Below are 27,185 nucleotides of genomic sequence, written 5' to 3' on the forward strand. Positions count from 1 at the left end.
CTGGTCAGAGAACCTTTTCAGATGTACTTATGACGGACTGGCTGGTCAATGTCAATTTCTTCAAATCCGTTCCCGGAACAGAGCTAGCATTGCGCCATGCAGCTTTTCCTCGGCTCAGAGACTGAACGAAGGAGGTGGAGTGCAGGCACAGCCACATTCCTCCCTGGGCACTAGTATTGGAGCTCTTCCTGCTGCCATCATCCTCCCAGGCCTTGCCCTCCCTTAGAGGGGGCTCTACCACCAGGCTTGCCCTACTTCCTGCCCAAGTATTCTCTGGGAGATGCCGTTTCTGAGAGTGTTCCCAGACTGAGAAATTCAAATGGGGAGCAGCTGGAAGAGGGGTAAATGGCAGCCCTGTGGCTGAGGGGGAAGTACTGCCCAGGTGGTGGGCCAGCTGCTTGGCTCTGTGGCCAGTACTTGCTTTGGGTTTCTCAGTGCCAGCAGGAAGTGGGGACAGAATGAAAGGTCTGTCCCCCTTGCATCCAGGGGGATCCTGCACGCCTGCGTCACTGACATTTCTTCATCTGGTCTCATCTGTTTCTGGGCTTATAGAAATTCCTCCAGATCTCACGCATCGGCTGGACACATGTCCTAGTTGCAGGGATTTCAAATCTGGCCCTTTTGCACCATCTTTGGCCATTAAGGAGAAGTCGGAGAGGCTGTTAGCAGATGTCATTTTAAGCTAAAGTCTATAATTAAATTCGTGACTTTGATGGTGGGAAAACCCCATTGAAGAATTCCTTTCCTATTATTAACACGCAGTGATACAATATGCAAGAATGTAAAGCAGATGTGTTCAGGATAAAGTCAGACCCGGTCTGAATTCCCCTTTCTTCCTTTATGCTGGATCTTGGCACATCCCTTGGTAATTGCACTCATCTTTGTACATTTGTAATCGAGCCAGAAAAGCACGAGTTCAAGTCTTCTCAGTTCTAAGTCCATCTGTGGAGCCTAAGCACTCAGAGCAACGCAGTGCAGTCAACTATAAGCACTCTGGAAACTGTACTTGCTCCAAGCACATTTTCCAATGGTCATCGTTCAAAAGAACTATATTGTGTAACTCTCCTGAAGACTGTTTCAAACTAAAATAAGTTTGCTTATAATTAAGTCCCTAATTTAACCAATTAGAGATCGATGCAAGGGGAAAAGTTCAACAGGAGACTGGTTGGCTTAAGGAAGTGCCCATACCTTGAACTTAAGAATACGAGGCTCTAGTTTTTATTAGCTCACTGAGTAGATTTCCATTATGTTCAAAAACCTGCCAAACAGGCTAAAAGCCAGCATCATTAAAACAAATTATTTATTCCAAGTTCCATCAGTTTAAGGGTTTTCAGAAGTCATTACAGAAGTGAATACTGAAGTCAGAAATGAGTGTTCACAGCTGTAGCATTTACAACAAAATTCATTATCTACACAACCTCGGTCTGAAAGAGACAAGGTGCTTCCATCATTCAGAATCCATGAGAAAAGTTTCGAAGTCCAGATCCAAGTCAGAAACAAGGGCACTTACAAAGTCATCAATAGAAGGACACTTCTGAAGCATACCTGCAAACAAAGAAAAGATCAGCCAGCACATCCACCTGCAGACAATAAAGAGAGACAAAGACACTGTACACGAGGGGAATATTCTGGCTTTTTGAAATGAGACCTTGTAAGAACTGCCTATGTAAACATTATAAAAAATCACGAGTGAAAAAAAATTCTTGGGCAGTGGGTGGACCTTGTGGCTATTTATGATTTTAATATATTTTTCCTATCTAGTCAGCAATTAACATGAGATTTATGAGCAAATTCATTTCCCCAGAGTTTTTCTATTGCAGATATTTCTATATACTTAGAGTGATGTTAGAAGGCTGAATTTTTAGTCACCTTTGAGTGCATTGGTTCAGAACTTAATATGTTTAGTTGTTTATCAAGTTTTAGTATCAAGTTCCATATACTTTAAAATCAATCAAATGTTATTCTTTTGTAGAAATCTTGTATCAGAATCAAGGTATTCCTCCAGATTTTCCTATTTTGGAGAACTCCTAGGTTTGCAACTTTCTAAATGGGTAATAAGGAAGTCATTTAAAAACTCCAGTATTCAGATTTCCTCATATAGCATGTAAGGTGGCTATCAAGATAAAACAAGAAGATGTAGTAGAAAACAATGAGGCATCATGTCTAGCATATATTCATAGTTTAGTAAAAAGCTAAATCTATCTCTACTCTACTCCAAAGAAGCCGAATATTCAAGCAATCAACCTCTTGCCTTGACCTGTATTCTTGGCAGATAATCCTAACTCAAGGGTTGGACAGGGCTTTATACATTGGCATTAATCTGGGGGTGGATCCCATAAAACTCATTCTAACACAGAGACATTAAAAGATTGCCAGAGTCCTCTTTCTATCTCCATCTTTAATGCAGTTCCATATAATATATCTTGAGTATTTGCTGTGTATAAAGGATCAGTCTAGGTCAGTCAAAGATGAACAGACTAAGTCATAATATGCCTAACTGTAAAAGCTAAAATTATGAAGTGTGTCAAAGAAAACACCTCTGTGACTTTGAGGTAGGCAAAGGTTTCTTAGGACAAGAAAGTAATAACCATAAAAGAAAAAAATTGCAGTATTAGATTTCATCAAAATAAGAAACTTCAATTCTTTAAAAGAAAATAAATAGGTAAGTGGCAGAAAGGGAGAAAATACTCAACATAATATATATCTCACACTGGATTGGTATCCAAAATAAAGGACTCCTTCAACTGAACATAAAAAGAATTTTTAAAAAATTCCAGTAGAAAAAGATTCCAGTAGACCTTTCACAAAAGAAGACAACCAAGTAAACACAACAGGCACTAAGAAGATACAATATCATTGTCATCTGGGGAAAGAAAACTGAAACCACAATGAAACACCACAACACACCCACCAGAGTGGCTAAAATTACAAAGGCCAAATATAGGGAAGGTTGTGGGCCAACCTGCATTGTCACATGGAGTGGTGGAAGGGTGAAATGGTATAACCACTTTGGAAAAAGATCTAGTGGCTTCTTATAAAACTAAGCACACAGCTACCCTATGACCCCACAACTTCCTTCTAGGTATTGACCTGAGAAAAGTGAAACAAAACAAAACAAAAAAGGACTTTACAACCCTAAACTGGAAACAACACAAGTTTCCATCAACAGGATATAGATAAACATACACGGTATATTCGGAAAATGGAGTATCAGCGACAAAAAGGAACAACCCACTGATAACGTGCAACAACCTGGGTGAATCTCAAGAGGCTTACACAAAGGAGTACCTCCTGTTTGATTTCATCTATAGGAAACCCAAAAGTGGGCCCAACTAATCCATGCTGAAAAAACATCAAAACCGTGGATGCTCTCAGGAGTGGAGATGACAGTCTACTGAGAAGGGACGCAAGCCAACTTTCTGATGTGATGGTAAATGTTCTATACCTGCATAGTGATTGGTATTAAGGTGCATATTTGCATCAGAATTCATTAAATGGTACATTAAATTTTATCTGAAAAGGAAAAGTAAAGAAATATGCATATTAAAAATGTCTGGAGTAAAATGTACTGCCATGTGACACATGCTTTGAAAAATTACATATATATACATATATAATACGTACAGAGTGGATTCATGGACTGACAGAGGAATGGATGGCTGGAGGTGTGATAAGACAACAAAATGTTATTGTAGAATCTAAATGGCAAATATATGAGTGTCTACTGTACTATTCATTCAACTTTTCTCAATCTCTGAAAATGTTCAGCATAAAACATTTGGGAAAAAATCAACTGTGGGTGTTAACAGTGTATAAAGTGCCATTAGTGGAGAAGAGAGGGTGTAGGATGAATTCTGATGAGAGATTCAGAAGGCTTTGGGGAGAGTTGGGATCTCAGTAGAAACCTGAAGGATAGAGAAGATTTGGGTTCAAATTAGGGCCCTCCCGGGACCTCTCCTAGGTGGAGAGGATCCCGCAGGAAGGTACCGAAGCAGGAGAGGCAGAATGTAAATGGAACATGACGTGGTCTGGGGCGAGCTGGAGGAAGGCTGGAGGAGGCTCTGGGAGACATGTTTTTCGAAGACTCGAAGGGTTGGAACTAGAGTGACCAGGATGGGAAGGTAACTGAGCCAGAGCGCTAGAGGAAAACCAAACCTTGTCACATTTAGGTGCCTGGGGGTGCTCCACGTACAGGCGACCAGGCCTCAGCCAGCAGTGAGAACAGAGAGCTCAGGGGCAGGACCAGGACAGGACACACAAACACAGTCATTCCCAGCGGTGAGAGGGACTGTGTGGGAAACTGCGCAAGGACTGGCTTGTGTTGTGGACATAAAAACAGCAGAATGGAGGCACAAAAACAAAATCCAAGCACATTTGTAAGCCACTAACCAGACCTGGAGTAGTTAAGAACAGTAAGAATATCATGATTGTAATTTCAACTTTGGACCGAAATATTTTCACCCTCATTCAAGTTCAAATTCTAATATCTCCGTTCAGGAGATACCTGAGAAATAAGGAGCAGTTACTGAAAGACCATGTCATTGCTTTGTCTTTATTTACAATACAGAAGTTTGACACACAATTTTCTTTTTATAGTAAAATAATCTGTATGGGTGAAAGAAGGTCTTTCCTCTGATCCAGCTGTGTCACTAGGATAGAAATGTTCAGTCTTTGATGACGGCTAGTGCAGCACATTTCCCATTGGATCGTTAGGTGTAGGATATTGCGTAAGTAGAAGCAATCTGACTAATAAATCAGGTTTCATGCATTTCCTGCACACCAAGTTTCTTAATGTAAGGAACAGTTGTAGGGAAAACATTTAAACATAGCTTTCAATCAACTGTGTTAACCTATTACACCCTTTTCTTCCCTTTAGTATGTGAAACATTCTATAATTAAATGACTGGTCATTTATAATTAAATGCCTGGAACTGTCAGAAGGTAAGACCCATCTATTCAGAGCCAACCGATTCAGTTAAGCATGGCCTCCTACCCCTTTGAAGTGGTTCACTTTAACTCGACAAACTGCCAACATAAATATGACCTTGCTCTGTCCTTCTTGGGACACAGACCTAACTAGCACACGTCCTTCTCCAATATGCCATCCTCAACACGCCCTCATCTCAGAGAACGGTAATCACAGCTGTAGCAAAAGCTCCTGGTGTTTTTAAGTCCAATCTGGTCAGCAGTAAATGGTTTGGTAATTTTGGACATCATGTGACCGTGAAAAATGAAGGTCCCCAAAAGAGGAAATCAAGACCCAAAGGAGTAAAGAATAGCTCCCAAGGCAAGACTTCTCTTGGCATATTGTCATGGTATCCTTGCTTTAATTAGATTTAAATGTTCTGCAAGTGTCAACATGAACTAACTTCTACACAGAGAATTAAAAGAAAAATGCAGTGTTTTCAGGCAGTTTCCCAAGTCAGAAAAATTGAAATTAGCTTTTGTAAGTGTGTACCATCAAAAAAATTCCAGGAATTCTGATCTTTTTAAGAAGCTGACAAAGATGTCCCTTTTGTCTTCAAGTCTTGATCTTAAAGGGTGATGATTGGACCTGCAGTTTCTTGGGAACCCCTGGGTGCCAGCTTGGGGGCCGTTAAGTCCAGAAGTGGGTGGAATTTACAAACATATTTCACTGTGGAAGTCACCTAACTTGGGGGTGGGGGTGGAAAGACAGACTGATGTTGCCAAAAGGACTGAAATTGCACAACTGCAAGAAGTGTTGACAGCAATGTAAGAAAGACAAAACTGCATTAGGACAGACATTGTACATATTCGTTCATAAAAAGGGAAAGAGGGTAGTTGAACTTCACCTACTTGTCCTAGAGGAAGAGAGAATACATAATGAGTAGTTGAAGAATGATGATTTAATTTATTTTTCTCCTCATTTTACCTGAGAGGCAAATGGGCTAGTAAAAGTTGGTACAAGCCAGAACACTTTCATCTCCACTGCTCTGCTCAAACTGGCATGTTTCATAACCTTCACGTACGAGGGCAATTAGATGGGCCTGACTAAAATAAATTATGATATCAAAAGGTTTCCAAGACTGACTCCTGAAGCAGTAAGGGTTTCCAAATCGTGCTACGTGCTCTTCTTTCTACTGCCCTATTGGCACAGAGCTGGAAATAAAATAAAGCTAAAGATACCAAGCAGGAGGACCCCCAACAGCCGGTCTAGAAAGGATTTATGGGGAAAAAAGTGACAATGGCAGTTACCTGCTGAGCAATCACTGTGCACCAGGCACTGTGCTAAAACACACTTGTGAAAAACCTATTTCACAAGTAAGAAAACAGAGTGAAGCGGGGGGTGGTCACACAACTCTTAGTTTTTGTTGAACCCTGGAAGGCTTGGTGCCAGAGCCCACGTTCCCAGAACACCGTGATATATATTATATTGCCTCAGGCCCTGGGATTTTGCAAAACAACACATTCTGAGAAGACGCATCTTTCAACATCAGCATCCCGGATATGACAAAACCCACCTGTGAGATGTTCTGGGGGGGTGGGGGAGGGTCTGATAGCTTCCTGATGTCACCCATAGCTACATGGATCCAGCTTATTAACTGTCCCCCTCCTGCCTTGAAGACAGAGCAGGTGTTTTTGGTGCTACTGAGGACACTTGGCCCACAGTCACAAGGGCTGAACTGCGCATGGAGGTAGAGCACAGAGAACACAGGGAGTGAGCTCTGCTGAAGAGGCTGGGACCAGGAAAATGTCTCTTCCTCTCTGGGCATGAGGCTTGGCCATGCTCTGCTGCCACTGCAGCTGCAGGCATGATACGGGCAGAAAAAAAGTAGCGGGAGTTCTGCACGTAGGGAGGTTTCCTGGGTGGCCTCCAAGTGTCTGTGGTATCCCCTTGCAAACAGAAGCCCTTACACGTTTGAGGGGCTCCCAACTACGCCTATTTCTATGCTTTTACCAAGAATGGATTTTGCCAGTTCCAGGAGGAGTTGTGTATGTGTTCAAAGCTGCATATTCACGCCCTGTTAGTCTGTGGTCTGGAATCCATAATCTAACCAGACCACCATTTAAATATCAACGCATTCTTGGCGGGAACTGTTTAACCTCTTGAATGCCCGTCTGCATGTGCAACTAATACAGTTCGTTGAGAACATGACAGGACACCTGGTTGGCGGTGTGATTAAGCCTCTGAGACAAGCTGGCAGAGATGGACTCCTGTTGCGGCCCCTTTTACCAAGCACTACAGGAAATGACTAGGGCACTTAAAAACATTTAAAAATTTTTTTAAAGTTTTATTTATTTATTTAACAGAGAGAGACACAGAGAGAGAGGGAACACAAGCAAGGGGATTGGAAGAGGGAGAAGGAGGCTTCCCACACAGCAGGGAGTTCGATGTGGGCCTCCATCCCAGGACCCTGGGAGTATGACTGGAGCCAAAGGCAGACACTTAACCGACTGAGCCACCCGTTTGCCCCCAAAACATTAGGATTATTTTGAGCCTCGGAAGAGAAGTAGAATCGTTACATCTCCTTTTGGGGCCCATTTCCTATATTGCTGAACACCAAGCAAGGATGCCCAAGCTAAGAAAACTGTGGCTGAATGTGACCAAAGTTTAGTGAAAGCAAAAAAGGGTGAAGTAACTAGAAATAAAATCTCTGTAAGGGTTTTTTTCCCTCCCTCCCTCCCTCCCTCACTGTGGACCAGAGTCCCTGAAGTCAATTGAAGGTAGGCAAAAGCATGACCTAATTATGTATTAGGAAGATACAGTATATGTACTATATATAAGAATGACCAAGAATCTGTTTTACGGAAATATATGTTCTAAGAGTGCAGTTCTCCGATGAACATCGTGGGTATCACCTGGGAACCTGCCAGAAATACAAATGTTGGGTCTGGACCCTCAGGCCTAAGGAATCAGGAACTGGAAGTGGGCTCGTCAGTCAGGGACCCTGATGAAGTATGAGAACCACAGTCCAGATGGACATGTGGAAACTGACTGAAGTGGAAAATGAGATTGGGTTTCTCTCCATGGGCAACCATAACTTGAAAAGTATGGGGCAAGAGAGATGTATGAGTTTTCTATGTAACTGAACTAAAAAACATTTGTTTCTCAAGTGAAATGAGAAACAATCTTAGGAAACAAAAGCAGGATTTGTTTGGGACGCTGCTCAAAGTTATGATTACCAAGCCTCAAGAGAGAGGCCACAGCTGGCTGGAAAAGCACCTAAAAGGATCAAGTGGATTTGGCATGAAAATAGTCTGAAAATCTCTGGGCGGTGGAGGAGGCCAGGAGGGAAGCTGCCATAAGGCACAGAGCTGTGGGAGGAGCGCGACACCGTGACTGGCCTTGCGCGAGAGGTCGGTCTCCCAGACGGGAGGTGTGCTTCAGGGGCTGGCGGCAGGGTTTTTAGTGTGGAAAAGGAAGCAGAGTGTATTTTGCTTATGAGCAACTCCCTGGAAAACAGGGCTTTGTGTTTATCGATTGTTGACGCTCTTGTGAGGACAGCTCGGAACACATCGCAGAGGCTTCTTTCCTGTAGCAATTCTGACTGTTCTGAGCTTGAGAACTGTAATCAGACCTCAGTCGCGAGGGGCTCAGAAGGTCCAGCTGGGGCTCTTTCTCCAGGAAAAAGACCAGGAAGTCACTACAGGAACAAGTGGTCAGCAAGAATGCCATGAATTCTGGGAAAATGGGAGTCATCGTAGGATGGTTCATACGGAGGAGTGCTGGATGCTGCTGAGGTCGACTCCCCACAGACTTGGCAAGCTCCCTCCTTTAAGAGGTTCCGAAAGGATGCCCTTCCCCCACCCCCACCCCCTACCCCCCACCTCCGGCTGCCGAGCTCCATGCACCATGGCAGTGAGCAGAACCGTAGCCATGCCCTACTCCATTTAAGATGGAAAGTCTGGGCAACTGGATGGCTCAGTGGGTTAAGTGTCTGCCTTTGGCTCAGGTCACGATCTCAGAGTCCTGGGATCCAGCCCCTCACTGGGCTCCTTGCTCAGTGGGGAGCCTGCTTCTCCCTCTGCCTCTGCCCCTCCCTTCTGCTTGTGCGCGTGTGCTCTCTCTCTAATGAAGATCTTTTAAAAAAATTAAAAAAAAAAAAGACAAAGTCTTTTCAAACATTTACAAAAATTTAATGTTCTGAGTACCTGTGTGCCAAGCACTGTGTGCTAAAGACATGAGGCACACATATGAGCGGAACATTATTTCTGTTCTTGACCAGCCCATTATTTGGGGAGAAAACCATAAAAATACATAATGTTAATGTAGAAGAAAGGTGTATATAAGGTACAGAATTGGTGCAAAGGAGAGTGATTGAGTTAGGGGCCCAACATGGCACCAGCACCCTGAAGACTCTATTCATTCCTTCTCCCAAGACGTGGGAAACTGCTCTTTCTGGGCCCTGCTGGGACTTCTCCCTTTGATTCTCCCTTTGATTCTGTGGCCACCTCCATATTGTTCCAAAACATTCTACTTTGGTATGCCTGACTTGGTTCTGTTTTTTGTTTTTTTTTTTTCAAGAAGATTCTCCGTTGATAAAAAAGATCAGTTCACAAGTTATTAAAAGGGATTAAGTGATGCCTGGGGACACTGATATTTTTTTGTTTGACTAAGGATCAAGTTTCTAGACCCAGAGCTTAAACAGGTAAATTTTTTTTCATTTAAATAACTCTGTCTTTCCTCGGATTCATAAAATCTGAGTGATAGACAGCAAGCTTTATGTCCGATTTCCTCTCTCCAAGTTCATTGGGGAAAAAAGAAGGGTCTTTTCCTGGACAAAGAGGAAACCCAACTTATTCCTCTGCCTCACCATCTTGGCCAGATGTGGTAGGAGTGTGATGGGAGGTCTGCTAAGAAGCTGGGTGGGTTTGTCTCAGTAGTTTTTTGGTCCTCCTGAAGCTGGTTCTTTCCTTGAAGAATCAAGGGGGGGAAAATCACCCTTACATTTGTGGGTTTCAAAGGTACAACGAAAGTTTGTGTACTGGATGTGTGTCCAGAACTGCCCAGGAGAGCTGAGGCCTGGGTGTTGCATATTTGGGTCCTAGGTGGATACAGGCCTGCTAACTATGGGACTGGCTGGTGTTCAGAACCCCAAATGGCCATGGACAAATATCTCAGCAGTTCTGTTAAATCCAACGCTAAAAGCCAAACATAATTGTACATTTCCAGACACTGGTACTTGGTTTAAATTCTATCAGTCAAGTGTTTAATTAGGACCTACAGGCGTCAATTGTTTAGGGGGTCAGACTGGTGGACCAAGAAAAGCTATAGACTCCCAAAAAGAAATGTCCTGGGGACCTCCTACTGGGACCAGAGCCTGCTCCACCAAAACCAACCAGAGTCACTACCATGTGGTTTGAGAAACAGCCTTGGGGGCAATGTGTAGGTTAGGGTTTTAGGCTGAATGGAACATTATCTGGTTTGGCATACAGAGCATTTTAGAACTTAAATTTCAGTGTAATTCTCCTTTTCTGACTACACAAAAGTTTTCCTTTGAAGGGGTGCCAAGGGGGAATGGAGAGGAAAGGTAAATTCTTCCTTTTCTAAACAGAACTTGAGATGTCTCTAAACAGGTTCTTATGGTACTGATGGTTAGAGCAAGGGTTTGGTGAGTGATTACCTGAGGTAACCAACTGCCTAAGAGACCTTAGCCAATTACTTCACTTCCTATACCTCGCTTCTGCTAAGAGCAATACGAATGAAGGTAAAGTGTTAGAGTATAATCTAATGTTTGAAGATCATAAAACTGGCATAGTGTCATCTACTTTGCTTGATTGCTATAAGAATTAACAAAGATAGCACATTTAAGACAGAAAATATTCCATAACTGATAGCAGTAACAATCAGATCCAAAGGCTTATGAAAACCTACTTCCCAGTTCAGTGAGTTAAAGGATAAGGTTGTTTATTTACTTATTTATTTATTTGCACAAGTCGAATTCCAAAACATTGGTCTATGGTTAAGTCTTCAGGAAATGATCATCGAACACACAATCATAAGCTAATTATCCAGCTAATGAATCACTGTTTGCTTTACTTTTTTCTACTTTTTGCCATCTGCTTTTTAGCAAGGTGATGGGGAATGAGGAGAGCACATGTTGTGATGAGCACTGGGTGTTATACATAATGAATGCATCACTGAATGCTACATCAGAAACTAATGCTGTACTGTACAGTGGCTAAAGGAACATAATAAAAAAATAAATAAAAGAAGGAAACAAAAGATGCAACTAAAGTCGATCTATTTTTCTCCCTTATTAGTAGCTGTGAAAAAAGGTGTATCAAGAAGAGATCACTGGAACTGTGGGAAAGTTCTGGAAGTGGACAGTGGTGATGGTTACCCAGAACTGTGAATACTTGTGAATTGTGAAGGCCACGAAACACATATTTAAGAATGGTTGAAATGGTACATTTTATATCATAGATACTTCACCGCAATTATAAAAAAAAAAAAAATGAGGAAGAGGTCCCAAAGCACCAAGATAGAGCCTTTGCTCTGCCCAGATGGTCAGCAAGCTCTACTAACCTCCAGGATAACGGGGGATATGCCAAAGGGCAGATTCTCTCTCCAGATCTAGGAATGAGTGAAAAGGCACGTCTGTATATTCCCAACACCATTACCAGCTCTCAAAACCTATCATAAGAGTAAATAACTATTTTTTTTTTGTGCACTGAAATAATTATATGTGCCAAACACAGCTAGCCCAGTGAAGAATTACAGTACAAAGGCTGGCCTGGCAGCTTGAAAAGTCTAAAGTGAATTTTACGAGATCAGAACTCTCATTCCAGATTTGTCTCTCCCAAGCCTAGGGCAACTGTATTGCTCACCTTCTCCACTTTGAAGTTTTTCTCTGCTACAAGGCTGTGGTTTACCCACACCTTTTTCTAAAGGTGGATTCCCACTATCTACGATCAGTTCCTGGGAAAACCGGAGTATCAGCCAGAAAGTGAAATTCCTTTCTTCCTTTGAACTGAAAAAACCCCGATTGCCCCCTAGGCTGGGTTACTATCTGTCTCTGGTCAGACACGAGGTTCTGTCTCTGAGGCCGCCAACTGGATGGAGCATCTGACCCTCCTGCAGGACAGAAGCTGATCCAGCCAGCTGAGCCCCACAGACAAGTGATCTGTTTACAAATTGGTTTATTTTAACTTCGTCGTCAGATGTATCATTCCATTTAGAATTACACTTCTGGGTTACAAAACATTTTGCCTTTTGAAGCTCCATGTCTTCCTTAAACAAACACACCCACATACTAAACACGGACACACCCTCTTCAAAAATCAGTGCTTTTACAAAAGGGAGGTCTGAGCCTTGAGAACACAGGTGCTCCCTTCTCTTCCATCTCTTTCTTCCAAAAAGCTCTCAGCTATTTCAGAGGCCACGTTGAGTAAATACCCAAACAAGCCAAAGATTAGGGGTTCTATTGACTTGGCTATTATTCCCCGTTGCCATTTACCTCTATTATTGAAACTATGTCATAATCCTGGAGCCACTAAATTCTAAGTCTGGTTCCATGACATGCTTTCTTCATTTGTTCCTGCTATGCCATGCAAGAAAAGAAGGCTGCTGCCAATGAGTGTGTTGTAAACTACCCCACCTTGCTGGGCATGCACGAGCTCTCATTCAACAAATCTGGTTTTGCCGCAGAACCACTTCATACATGTAAGTCAGCTGACACCTTATCAACACTAGTTAGCATACGCCAACATCCGTCCCCAGGACAGTTTGCTCTGGGAACCCAACAGTATCTTCCTTGAGCATCGGTGTATTTGTAACAAGCAATTCAGGTGCCAAACACTGTAAAAAGAACAAGCGGGAAAATACGCGGAAGATGAGCACAACCATTTCTAAAGCCAAAGCTTCCTGGTATAAGCTGAAAAGTTTTAGAGATAAACAGAGCACCCTAAAGGTGAGTCATGGTTCCACCTGTTGCTCTGGTGTGACCCTGGGCAGTAAAGGACACGAGCGCCGCAGGACCCTTGCAGAGCTGTCAAAGCGACGAAATCAGCACAGCACCTGGGACAGCAAACACACTGCATGCGTGTTTCTAGAAGTAGTTTACTGTCACCCCTCTCATGCTTCTTGTTGCTGCGGTTACTCGTGCCCCGCCACTCAGCTCCAGAAATATAAAAGCAGTAGAAGTTAGTCTTAACTTCTTAATAGCCAAAATAAAGTACTAGTTGTCTCAGGAAAATCAGCATGTGAGGCTACTGTGGTGTTTTCACAAAATTCCTATGCTAAAATGAAAAAAGCATGTGTACAGCACGGAAGACAGCCAGAACGGGAACGAGGGACCAGAATTCCAGTTACTTAGAGGGTGTGATTTAAGATTTCGAGAATTTTTTAAATCTGTTTCCTTTAAACTGCTTGAAAGGAAAATGTAAGTGGAGTTTAGCCGTCCTCCTGACCCTATGGCTCAATCAAACTAAACGTACCTTTAGTTCTGTAAGGAGAAAGATTAAAAAGCAACATGTGTTACCTGACATCCTCTACCTTGTGTGATGAGGTAGAAAAAGAACTCAATAATGTTATTCAAATATTTGAGAGGTGAACACTCTGAGATTAAGAAGCGATTATTCTATTTAAAAAAAAAAAAAAAACTTTAATGTCAAGATGAACAATTAAGCAAAAGAAAATTAGGTTTTGGCTTGATCGTCCCTTGGTCTAGTTTCGTTATTAGTAATGTTACATAATAGTCAAAAGGAAAAAGTTTCTCTTACAGTTAGTTGAAAAGCCTCAAATAAACATTGGAAGATATCTTGTAAAGTGATCTTTCAGGAAACGATCCAGTTAAATCAAGAGACATCTTCCTGTCTCTACACTCTCTGGCAACATTTCAAACACGAGTCGGTTAGCAAACGCCAGTTTCAACTGTTCCACTGAAATCTGCTCTAAACCTCTGCAACTACTATTATTATTTTGCCTTTTATTGGTATGCTCCCTAGATGGAAATGCACCAGTGTCCCTCAGCACCCAGTCTTGCCCAGGAAACTCAGGGCTTCTAATTTGCTCCGCACTTGAAGCTTGATGCCTCCGGGTATCAAGCTAAGAAACTAGATCAAGAGCTTTGGGGAAACACCATCTGCTTTTCCAACCTGTTTTTAGCCTCCTACCAACAGCAAACATTTGTAACCGCATGTTAAGAACACCATCTATAATGATCATCTTTAAAGAAGGTTTTATAACATTTCCATTAAGCAATCAAAAAGAGCTGGAAGAATATTATCTGTGTTCCTTTAGAACATAGTTACAGTAGATAGAATCTGAAAATGGAATTGCTGGTGTCCTTCTTGGAATGAGTCCACTACAAGTTATTTACTTGGGAACAAAAAGGCTCTCACATCTCAAATAAAGCCAAACTCCTAGACATTATCTCAGATGACTACACAAATGGAGAGGGCCCCATGACATTTACACGGCAAGTAGAAAATGACAGCTTCCTGGGATTCAGAGAAGATGACCAAAGTGGGCAACTCTCACCAAAAGTAAATAGCCACAAAAAACTGTATCAAGAGTCCACAGCTCCATGAGGGCAGGGGAGGAATGTTGTGAGCTGGCAGAGGCAGTGGGCACCCCAAGGGCTTGGAAGTTATGATGGCCTGGGTCAAATCCTGACAAGGCCATTTAAAAGCTTGGCACACAGAGTAACTCAGTTTCTCTAGGCTTTACTCCCCCTGCCTGTGAAATGGGAACAACGCCATACGGCACACGAATGTTGCAGTGTGCCTTACAGACATTGTCTGTGTCCACATCTAACACACTTTTTCTTTGGAAGATTTTATTTATTTGACACGACACAGAGAGAGAATTCTCACAGGTGTGTGCACAAGCAGGGGGTGGGGCAGAGGGAGAAACAGGCTCTCTGCTCTCTCCGATGTGGGGCTCCATCCCAGGACCCTGGGACCATGACCTGAGCAGAAGGTAGAGGCTTAAGCAGCTGAGCAACCCAGGAGCCCCCACATCTAACACACTTCCTTTGTGACTTCCAAATCTCCTTCCTGCACGCTACCTGAAATCATTTGGGCAGGAACTTGTGGCACCCAGGACTTAATAAGAGTGCTCTACTCTGAGCACTGGTGAACATGCAGTGCCATGGCCTTTTGTCTAAAGGGGTTCTTGACCCTTCCCTTCCAGCCAGTTGTTTGACAAGCAATACTTTTTCGCAAGCAAGGCATTGTACTGAAATGAAAAGTGCCATCTAGGTATATGTATGTGTATACATACACACACACGGAGTACACACTGACAGGTTAAAAGTGAAAATTCTAAAAAAAAAAAAAAAAAGTTAAAATTCCTTTTAAAAGTTACTTCTCCACAGGCTTTTCTTCCTCTTTACTAGCAAAAATTATGTTGTTGAATTTAGTCAGTGCAACACTGACAATGAAATAGAAAAAAAAAAAAAATCCAGGGCTAGTAGATGCTTCTGGATTAAGTTTTACAGAAGAAAAAATCTGTCATTTCCTGATAAAGGCTGACTTCCTTTAACTGGTGTGAAGAAATCAATATGCCATGTAGTTTCTATCACCCTACACTGTAAAAATTATACAAAAGCACATCAGTGTCTAGTATGATCATATGCAGTTATCTGTTTGATGTGTTTGAGCATAGGAATTACTTATTCCCAATCCTCCAAAGGTTATTTATTTAGAAGTTATAACAAAAACAAAAACAAACAAAAACAAAAAACTTGCCACTCTTTCCATAAAGGCATTCCACTTGTAAGACCCACATCTTTTCTCTTTTGTTTATCTGTATCATTGAAATACTGACCTTGTATTTTAGAAGCAAAGAGCCTCTGAGTGGCTCTTCCAAGGACAGGTGTCTCTGATCATTACCAAATACTACTTTTCCCTGGGATTAGACTGGGTATGTTTTGGTTAGAGCATCTGAGGAAATCAGGCTGCAGATTCCCAGAAGTGGTACCCATTAACATAACAGGTATGTAGAGAGCTTTCTGGAGGGTCAACATCCTGTCATAGTTACTCAGGTCCATACTGTCATCATACCCTCCTCCAGGCTGCCTCACCTACTTGTCAGTGCCCAGTATGCAGGTGGCTGGCTGGGGGGCAGGAGTAGCTGAAACCCAGGAACCTTGCAGGCCCCCAGCCTGTGTTCCAGTGGAGGCTGCAAGCCACCAAGTGGGTACCTTTCTGCAAGGTACCTTTTGTAAATCTGACTGGATGCTATACCCCTCACATAAATGTGGGAGCTCTACATTATTCCTTTTTATTTCTGTGTCCCTGAAATGTCTGGTTAGTAGCATTCAATAAACATACACTAAGCTTAAAATGAATTAACGTCATCAACAGCTAACAATGCCTTTTTTATTCCATCACATTATTTACCAGTCCCTAACCTAAGAATATTAAGGTGCTACGTCTGAACAAAAGACAAAATTCAGGACATCTCCTTCTGTCTTAGGCAAAGGCGGTGTGGCTAAAAGCAAATGGTCCCAGAAGTCAACACACGAAAGGCAGCAGGCAGGAGGAAGAGACGTCAGAGGGAGGTGGTGTCGAAGGTCAAGGCCTCAGGAACCACCTGACCCCAGGGAGAGTTTTACTTAGATCCTACTTTAATGAAGCCCCAAGAGTTGACTCACCTCCTTTAACAAAGCCCACTACATATTGCCATGAATCAAGTTGCAGAACTGATCTCTGACCTCCCACAGCAGGGAAAGCATTTTCCACTTTAACGCCTGTTTCTTAAGTAACTATTCATTCACCACACTGGCATGGCCTTGCGTTATAGGAATTCTGAAACACAAGGAATGATCCATTTTATTCTATCTTGTAGAACACTGGTTATGTACAGTGTAGTAAATACATGTGTTGTTTAGAGGAAAAGCTCCACCAAGAACACAAAATATGTTGGGTAGCGAAATGCGCGGTGTTCACTTATGAGCTGTGGCTCCCGTCTACCTGCTGATGAAGCCTCTTAAATCAGAAACAGATGGAGGCCAGAGAAGCTGGGGTCCCAGTGTGGGTGTGGTGAGGAAGCTAGAACGAGAGGCAGGAGGACCAGACACAATGCCACAAAATCAGAGAAGATGGGAGACACAGAACAGGCAGGTGACAAGCAGAACATGTGCACTGTATATATTTTTTCTTTTTCTTTTACATTAGAAAGGAGCTTTGCAAAAATATCTGGGCCCACGAAACCTTTGGATGTATTGATGTGACAGAAAACTTCTCAGACAAGGGGAATAAAAACCTCTTCCAATAATCACCAGTTTTTTATGGCACAAGAAATATTTCACCTTTTAAGTGTATTTCATATTTACGTACTCGCTCGTTTAACATGTTTACTGACTGCCTGTTGCAGGCACTGCGCACGAGGCGGTACACAGAACAGCGCCCCTCCTGCCCAGGAGCTTACAATTTTTTGGAGAGCACAGACCACAGGCCAATAAATGAAACAATACAGCTTCCATTATGTCAGGAAGTAAATATGTGCTAGGAAAAAAACAAAACAAAGCAGAGTAAGAAGCTAGAGGTGCCAGGAAAGGCCTGGAAATAAAGATGATCTATATTTCTTAACATCTGAGCAACCCAACCAAAGTCATCTGATTTACCTCGAACAGCACAGTTCTGCATGGCAGGCTAGTAGTTTTAAGTCATCTTATCTTTTAATATTTGAAATAATTGAGGGGCTGCCTCACAAGTCACAAATGTAAAATACCCTGCAGGGCGGGCCCTCATATGCCACAGGGCACGTCTGTGAGCAAGTTCTGGTATTTATTTACCGGAGCCCCTCCACACCCAGAGGGCACAGATGTCGGCTAAGTCAGGCAGAAGCTGTTCTGTGCTTATCTCGCCCTTGAAAATCCCACTTAATTAGAAGAATAAGAAGCAAAACAGCACTTTCAAAAAGCGGACAAACTCAGGAATAACCATCCAAAGCCTGCGTGCATTTATTATTCTCATACGGGGTTAGGTCTGCCAGCTTTGCGCCATACGTGGCAAGATTCGGGGATTAACCAGATGACACGATTAAACGTTAACCTCATGTTTTTAAACCACAAGAAATAACTACAACCAATGGGTCGTCCATTAACCAGTAGAAATTGCCTTTTCTCTTGAAGTCACTGCATATGCTTTGTGACAATTGGGAAAATCAATCAACCTGGTGTTGAACAACGACAGTTTATGTAACTTTCTTACTTTTATTTTTTTTTTATTTTTTATTTTTGTAGCTTTCTTACTTTTAAACATCAGCTGTACTTCTGCCGACAGACAAGACTTGCTGCTCCTTGCCTGCTATCATGATCGTACTGTACAAATAACACCAACAGTAAAGCCCGTTTGGCCTATTAGGTTAGTAATCAGCTTATCAAAAAAATAAATAAGTAAAAGTATCAATTGTCATTACCTAAAGACAAGACCTCAATCTTTTCAAGCAGACAGGATATTTTGAGTCCATTTTAATACTTGTGTCATCCTGTCAATGAGAGCTATCTCAAAGTGGAACGAATCTGCCTTGTGACAAAGTGGGTTTCCCATCATTGCAACTGTCTGGGAAGAAGGGCTTCCAGAAGTTAATCAGTACCAGTATCAGTACCTTCAGTAACTCTGGAATCGAAACCCCTTGACTCGGGAGCTTCTTGAGCTGAATTCCATACGGGGGCTGATCTGTTTTAGGGCAATGAATCCACTTGTTGGCTCCAGGTTTCTCTCATACTCTTCCTAATACATCACACTTTACTCGGCCACTGCTCCGTGGCTCTGATCAGTAGGTCCCCGAGGCACTCAAGAGCACGACCACCTCTCCCACAACAAACGGAGGGACTGGGGAGTCATCTTTGACATCCCTCCTGCCTACTCCCTTCCACGCAGAATCGATTCCAAGCCCAGCTGCTCTTCCTTCATAAACAGTCTTCGATCAGAAAACCTCTTTTCATCCCAACTGCCTACTCTCCTGGGCTGGTCACCCTCATCTCTCACCAGGATTACTGCAAGGAGCAACAAGCATCCTATTCAAATCAGGCTTACCACAGTCCCTCCTCAGCAGGCAGTGGATACTGTAAACCATAAATCTGATCTTGTCACTACCTGCCTTGGAAATACTCTCCGTGTGTTCTCATGGCCCTCAGAATAAATGCATGGAAATGTAGCAAATGGAGTTGGGGGGTGGGGCAAGGAGGCAAACCACAGATGGCAGTGTCATTACCAGAAATCTTACCAGAGACGCTTTTTTTGTTTTTATACTGACAATTTAAAAGATAGTTTTATATTTACTGAAGAACAGTGAGGACAGAGAGTTCCCATGCAGCACACCCCGTCAGTCCATCCATCTCCTCTGGTGTTAATAGCTTCCCTTGGTTGGGCACACAAGTCACAACTAGTTAACCAGTTTTCATTGGTTAACCAATTTGTCACAACAGTAACCAATATTACTGATAATTAAAGTCATACTTTATTCACATTTCCTTAGTTTTTATCTAACGTCCTTGTTCAGCTCTAAGGTCCCATCCAGGACACCACTCAGCATGTGGCTGTCTGTCACACTTCCTTAGGTTTCTCTGGACTTGAACATTTCTCTGATTCCCTGAACTTGACAGTTTTGAGGTGTACTGTTCAGGTACTTTGCACTGTGTCCCTCAGTTTGGGTTATGGGTTTGGGAAGGAAGACCACAGAGGTGAAGTCCCCTTCTCAGCATGTCCTATCGTGGGTATATCCTACTACCATGGCTTCACAGCTGAGGCTGACCTTGAACACCCAACTGAGGAAGTATTTCTCAGTTTCTCCTCTACAAAAATTACTGTAACTTCTCCCCACCCCCTTCCATATTGGATTCCTTTGGAAGGAAGTCACTCTGTACAGCCCACACTTAAGAGGTGGGGAGTCACGCTCCACTTCCTTGAGGGCGGACTACCGATACAAATTATTTGAAATTCTTTTGCATGGGAGATGGATTTGTTTATTTCCCCATTTATTTATTTATTCGTTCAATTATATATATAAGTATGGACTCACATACATAAATTTTATACTTTGTGCTATATTCCAATAATTGCCTTATTTGGTTGTGCAAATTGTTACGGCTTTGGCCACTGGGAACTCTTTTAGTGGGCATCTGTCTCCCTTTGACATACACACCCATCCTCATGTGTGTTTCTTATTTCCAGAAGTTCCTGGCTCACACTGTTACACTCAGCCCTAGAATCAACCATCCAAAGAGCTCTGGTTCCTTTTAATGGCGAAATGGTGTGAAAGCAAAAGCCAAGTGATAGGTGTGCTCACTACGACCAGGACCCAGAAGGTTTTTAAAGAAAACAGTAATTATTAAAAAAAAAAAAGTAGTTATCACTGTTGGTATTAATCTCCCTGAGGTTCAACAGGGATGATCTCTTGGAATATAAACCACAATCCTCTGGTTTATTTCTTGGAGAAAAAATAACACGTAATAATTTAGACCAGATGATACAGGATAATTATTGCAAAAATGAATGTGTTTTGAAAACCATAAAGCTCTGCAGAAATGTAAGGTATTATGATTTTAATCAGCTTAAGGTAAGGCCCTGTGGGCTTCTAGACTTTGGTTTCATGAGTCAGTTCAGCAACACAGAAAAACAAACTGAAGGGAGTTCCACTGAGAATGAACTCATTTATCTACTATTTCTTTTAGTCTTATCTGATGTTTCATTTTTTTAAAAACTCAGACAAGTTATTACTTTGTATTTCTACGTGCATACTGCTTTTGGCCTCAGAGACATAAAAATGAAGCTGAGAGTGTCTTTTCTGGAAACAAACACAGAAGTTAAGTTGTTTAGAGTTGGAAACAACCTCCTGGAATGTGAAAGTCATGGACTTTAACCTTTCCTTTCCCCCATAAAATTCTTTGTGCAAAGGTTGAAGGGTAGAGCACAAGGAATGCTATAACCAGAGGCAGAAACATGAAACTTCACTGGGCATCTAGCTTGTTTGGCTGTGGTGAGAATCCTTCTCTTGGAACCACCATGACTAAAATTGATTATAAACTAAGTTGATAGCTTTACCACAAAAGTCTAAAGGAGCTCCTACAAAAACAGATTAAGGAAAATTTTATTGCTGATCAGTGGATGTCAGGCAGGCCTCTCTGATGTCACTAGTTAGGATGTGACATTAAAAACAGCAAACCGCAGGCTTTGGGGGCTCACGAAGGCCTGAAGGCTCATGTCTCTGACATCTCCCATGTTCTAAAGACCAGCTCGATCTCAACACAGAATTGAGAGATCAGCTGAGGAAGACATGGGAGTCAGGAGGAGAGGCAGCAAAGAAAGAGAATGAACATTGACTAAGTTTCATTATCCATGAAAACGGGGACCATATGGCCTAGGTACAGGGGACTAAATTAGGTAGCATAGCAGAAGGCCCCTGGCATGCAGTAGTTTCTCAAAATGTTAGTTTTGTTCTGATTATCTAAAAGATAAATCTGAACCTAAAAACCCAACAAGGGCCATTTACCCAAACTCCGAGAGGACCTACAACACAAGAAGATAGTTTACAAAGAAAGACCTATGTGAGTAAGTCATCTGTCATTCACAAACTGCTGAAATCATCTAACTTCTTTTGCCAATAGTCACATCATTCCACTCTTGTATTTGGTGTTGTAGGAAACAACTCTGCTGCCCAGTGGGTACAAATATTACTCCCTTGCCACTCACAAACCTTACTGCATGTGTGTCTTCTAGAAAACCATACATTTTCTGAAACAATTGTAATAGAAGCCAGACTTTGGATCATGTCCACCACGGCACACTTAAAAGTATCCTAGTATAGACTTTCAAAAATAGCAAAATGAATGAAAATATCGTAACATCACTGTTTCTTTTAAGTAAAACTTTAAGTTCCTTTATGACTCAGAAATGTGATACTTAATATAAACTAAAAAACCCTGGCAGGAGGCATATGAAATGAAGAGCAGAAAACCTCCACGAGGGCAATGAAATACAAAGAGTTCAACCTCACCCCAGAATTCTTGGCAATGAAGAAAGCTGGTTTTGGTCAAGTATTACCAAATTGCTGAGGAGGGGGTAAATGAATATTGTGCTTATAACCTATATCTTTACATGGGCCATGAATGTGTTTAAAAGCAGATAAGGACCAAACTTCCATCTGTAACGCTCCTTCTACTGCATCTGTTCCATCACTTGGGCAACACCCACATGCCCCAGTCCCCGTCATGTGGACCCAGAAAGGAGCTGAGGACAAGCACGTTAGAAGGAAGTCAAGTTGTGACGTCCCATAACACCTTCTCTCCCTGAGGGAGGGTGAGGGACTTTCTCAAGAAGTAGCCCAGCTACTACTGGGTGGCTGTACCATGCGACCTGTCTTCTTCTCCCAGAAGGGGAATGCTGTTTGAACGACTATGTAACCACTGCATTGTTTTCAAATGGTGTTTAGAGTGTTGAGGGCAAAGACACAGCCTCTCACTGTGGCTTGGATTGCCCTGTGGGGCCCCCTCGGTGCCGAGCCAGAGTGAGCACACAGACGGGGCTGTGTGGCAGGAAACTTTACTAAGGAACGTGGAACGGTCAGCAGGAGAAAAGAAAGAGAAATGCCATGTTCTCCAGCACTTCCCTCAGACCAGGTTCTGCCCACAGGGAGGCTCATCCATTGGAGGGACCAGAAAAGATCAAGGGACTCAGACCTAATGTCGACTCATTCTAAACACAGGTCACCTGTGTCGTCTTTATTATTCAAAGATCATGAGTACAAGGCAGAGGTATTCTGACTCTAAGGAATGGCCTGGAGTTCATTTGTAACGTTAAGTCTTAAAGTAGGAGATTAATAAAGTTGTCGTTTGGTCAAGGAGGCACATAGTTTGAAGGGAGGTATTCTTTCTTTATCTTTTGCTACTTAAAATAATTCTATAACTCTTTGCATTTACCTAGTAGGCACCTAAGTAACATATATAAACACCTATTAAAAAATTACATTTTCATACAAGAATAACACCCACTAGATTGCTTGGGTTTTTATATCACAACTCTTAGTAATTTCACCAATTACTACTCTTCAGGAGACCCCAATGTTTGGCTATGAGCCATCCCCTAAGACATTCCTATTTGGGGGTACAGGTTGGCTGCCTAAGAGAAAATGAGAAGCCACTGCTGGTCTTGTCTTACAAATCCAGCCCTATAAAGTGACAACAGTCATAAACTTCTCTGCACGTCCCCCATTCATCTCTGACATGTAACAAATCATGTGAATTAATGAAATCTGACAGAACAACATTAAGAAAAATATTAAAGTTTAAAAGCAGAACCATTCTATTGTTGGTGTTAACTGGAATCTGAATGCTTTATCATCTCTGGTTTGAACCACAGTCTTGTTTTTCTCTCCCAAGTGTGCGAATTTCAGTGTGGAAAATATTAAGTTTCTTAACACAATGATGTTTACATATAAACGGAATTTTTAAAGAGGTTTGTTACAACATTCTTGGAAGTGAGTAGAAAAATACACCAGCCAAAGGACAAACATAGAAAAGGATTTAATTTTTTTTTTCTTTTGAGGGAGCCATATGTAAGCTAATATTTATGTGCAGACAGTGTTTAGATCCTGGTCTCAAAGAGGAAAAGCTAAGCATGGCTACCGGGAGAGTATACGTAACAGAAAACCTACAGGAGGAAGCAAAGTGAAGTACCCCTTCTTGACTCACAGTGGGCTTTCTGTGAGGGACCAGAAACTACCAGCTGAGAAACACATGATGTGTACTCTCGGTGGTTTATTATTATGAGCTGAGGGATTTTCCTTTTACGTGGGTCCATAAGAGATTCTTAGCCCAGTGTCCTGTTCTGCAAACACATGAAACAGCACAGACTGCTGAAGAGCACAGTCTCTGCGGCCAGAAGTCACAGGTTCAAATCCTGACTGATTTACCCACTGCCTCTTTCTTTGTAACAGTCAAGGACCTGACCTGTTGCAGCATCTGGAAAATGGGAATAGTGACCCTTCCTACCTCAGAGGGTGCCAGGAGATTAAACTAATCAAGCGTGTAAACCATGTAAAACCCTTCCCTGGCTGTAGCAGAGTTCAGGATGGGCCATTAAGGTGCGAGTGGAAACTGAGGCACCACCGCCAGGCCTTTTGCATCTCAAGAGGACAACTCAGAGGCACAGTGTACTGCCGGGAGACCAAAGTGTTGTCGTGGGGGACTTCTATCCTCTCAGTTGGGCCAGGTTATATGAAATTGTGGGGTCTCTGGGCTGGCTGATTTGTTTTCCACACATACTACGGTGCTGGGTAGATTGTGCCAGGAAGAGCGTCAACTCCAGTTGACGAAATACAAGTTCCACAAGAAAGGGGTGTTTGTCCATGTGTCCTTCATTCCTGCCCTCAGCACAGCACGGGGCCACAACAGTGCCTGGCTCCTAGGAGCCCTCAACGCAGGCATGTTGAGTAAAGGAACATCTGGAGGGAAGGAGCTCTATGAGAACGGGCCATAGGTATTAGATGCAACAGATATAGGTAAGGAAACATTTACGTCAGACCCATTACTATCCTACTTCTCCAACACCAGATCTATTTCCTAAAGGCAATTTTTGTCAGCTAGTTAGAGGGGTCAGCTGCAGATATAACTGCTGATATATTGAGAATATCCAGGGATATTCACATCTTCCTTAAAATATTGCTGAGAACACTTTGTGCAAAATCATGATGGCCACTTCCATTTATAATTAAATTTTCAGTGAAAATACTTAAATGAAAAAATTAACCCTCCATATCACATAGGAAAACAAGCATTGTGGTACCTGAAAGAGAAGACTTAATTAGGTTCTAATTTTTAATCGGTAAAAAGTCCAGCCCACTGCCTTGGGATTTCTAGCAAAGGTCTAGCTAAACTTTTGGATAAAGAAATAAATGAATTCTTTAGGCTAAAGAAATGCACTGAGACCTGTTAAAACCTAAAAGGCAAATTTTCTGGTAATGTATAACAAATTTACAAACTTCCTATTAGAGTGTTAGCAACATTTTAAAAGTTAAAACCTTGAAGTTTTATGCCAGCATCTGAAGAAATGGTAATAACTAAAAATTAAATTGTTGTTTGGGATATAATCAATAGATGCTCAGAACAAAGTACACAGTGGAAGCCTCATCTCTAAAGGGAAAAATGTAGAGACTTGAATATGAACAGCTTTCATCATAAATAATACAAAAACATAACTCAAAGAACCAATACTAAAACACAAAACCCAAAAAACAGGAGGTCAGTGAGAGGATGGGCAAAATAGATGGAGGGTACCAACTGCCAGTTAAAAAATAAATAAGTCACGAAGCTGAAACGCTTATCATTGGGAATATAGTCAGTAATATTGTAATAACAGTGTTTGGTGACTGATGGTAGCTACGCTTACGGTGGTGAGCATGGCGTAACATACAGACCTGTCCAATCACTAAGCTGTATGCTCAAACTAATACAACATTATAGGTCAACCATACTTCAATAATTAAAAACATACATATAACCCATAAAACCTTTAAAAAAAAAAAAAGGTGGGGCGATGACGAAAGTTACCAATCCTTGTTTTGTTTTACCTTGCACCATGAGCATGGGCTCCTTGCCCCCACCGTGTGCTAGCATCTCCCTGCGGTAGCGCTCCCCTGCCGCCCTGCGGGGGAGAGAGGACACTCCGTTACAGCCCCGGCTCACACTTGTCCTAGTTTCTCAAAATGAAGCCACACTGACATCTTATTCAGAAAAGCTGCCACCTTGAGACAATCCAGCCCTCCATTTTCTCACTTCTAAAACTCTTAATTCCAATTTTTAAATTATTTTGATTAAGTAAAACCTCATGTGAAATATTTACTGTAAAAGGAGAACTGAATTTTCAGCTTTTCGTGTCATAGCAAACAATCTCTCTTCGAAGAAAGGATTATTTAGTTTCAGTATGATATAATAAGTAAAAGGTATCCCATTGTCCATCACCTTTGGGTGAGATCTTAAAGTGAGATTTGGGATTTATTTCCACTGAGATTTCCACAGAAAAACAACACTGAGAAAGCAGAGTGGAGGAGACAAAGCTGGCAGGAGAGGCTTAATTATACCTGGAGAGGCAGAGCTCAGCTAAGGGTAAATGACGGAAGAGGAAACTGACTCCCGCCCTCTGATGCTCTTTGTCTGCTGGGTTCTATAGGGAATACTGTCTATTACAACACCTGCAGGCAGATTTGGAAGAATTTTTACAGATAGAAATTCTCCAACTTAACAGCACCTGGACACAAGCTATTTAGTGCTATTTTTGTATTTTATGGAAAATGCAATTCCTTTTATGCTAGATGACTACACACCATGATGAAATAAGTTACATAAATGATGCTGTTTTCATCGCACTATTTCTGGATCATCTTTATGTATGGGCAATGTTGGGAACATGGTTTCTTTTTTTTTTTTTTAATTTTTTATTTTTTATAAACATGTATTTTTATCCCCAGGGGTACAGGTCTGTGAATCAGCACTCACCAAAGCACATACCCTCCCCAATGTCCATAACCCCACCCCCTTTCTCCCAACCCCCCCTCCCCCCAGCAACCCTCAGTTGGGAACATGGTTTCTAATCAGAACTTTTGATGTATTACAGTGTTAAAAATATGTTGAGATCAAACACTGTGTGGGTGCCAAGGCCAAGTGTGTCACGAATTAGGAATCATGGACAGAAGGCTGGGCCCACCCAGGGAAGGGACAGGGCAGCTGAGAGGCCCCACATGACCCCTGGCCTGGGAGGCCAGATCTCCTGCCAGCCCCGGTCTGCAGCACCCCCCCCCCCCCCCCGCCACCGACTTTGGCGGACTTTTGCTCTCGGGCCTCTGGTTCTTGGTGTGCCTCAGGTCTGTGCTGCCTGGCTTTCTGGTGAGGCTTTCAGTCTGGTGCTTTTTCAGAAGTGGGATCAAAAAGGATCTTTTGACATAGGTTCGAAATTTTCTAGTCCAGTGAATATTTTTACTAGCTTACTTTTACACGTCTATAAAAGTAGGGCAAACTACATGTCTAGGCAAGAATGCACATATAAACAAGATATAAATGCTTGGAAATATATGTATTTAATAGTATGTGGTTTTCTAGTAAAGTGCAGCTCCTTTAAACAAGATAATATTTTGCCTAGTTTATAGAAATTTCCAGTAAAGAATCATAATCCCCCAAACTGATTTATTATAGTCAATTTTGGCTTTAGGTCCTTTGAAAATAATAAAATCTGAAAAGCAGACCAAATGTCTGCAGTGTGCAAAGGGCGGAAGACAA

The 27,185-nt window shown here is 42.1% G+C and overlaps 1 protein-coding gene across 2 annotated transcripts in view; it reads right to left on the reverse strand.

Moving 5' to 3' along the window:
- Positions 1-27,185, reverse strand: part of MIPEP (mitochondrial intermediate peptidase) — a 183,056-nt gene that overhangs the window by 12,305 nt on the left and 143,566 nt on the right. The window contains exons 18-19 of one of the 2 annotated variants that reach the window (XM_082700191.1): positions 25,484-25,557; positions 1,284-1,545 (exon numbers count right to left, since the gene is read on the reverse strand). In XM_082700191.1, the coding sequence (XP_082556317.1) occupies positions 1,448-1,545; positions 25,484-25,557 (172 nt within the window). In that variant the 3' untranslated portion in view covers positions 1,284-1,447. Of the gene's footprint in view, positions 1-1,283; positions 1,546-25,483; positions 25,558-27,185 lie in introns of those variants that run through there. The other variant, XM_082700190.1, reaches the window with a different exon arrangement.

Source organism: Mustela nivalis, assembly GCF_964662115.1.
Source record: "Mustela nivalis genome assembly, chromosome: 15".
Taxonomy (NCBI): domain Eukaryota; kingdom Metazoa; phylum Chordata; class Mammalia; order Carnivora; family Mustelidae; genus Mustela; species Mustela nivalis.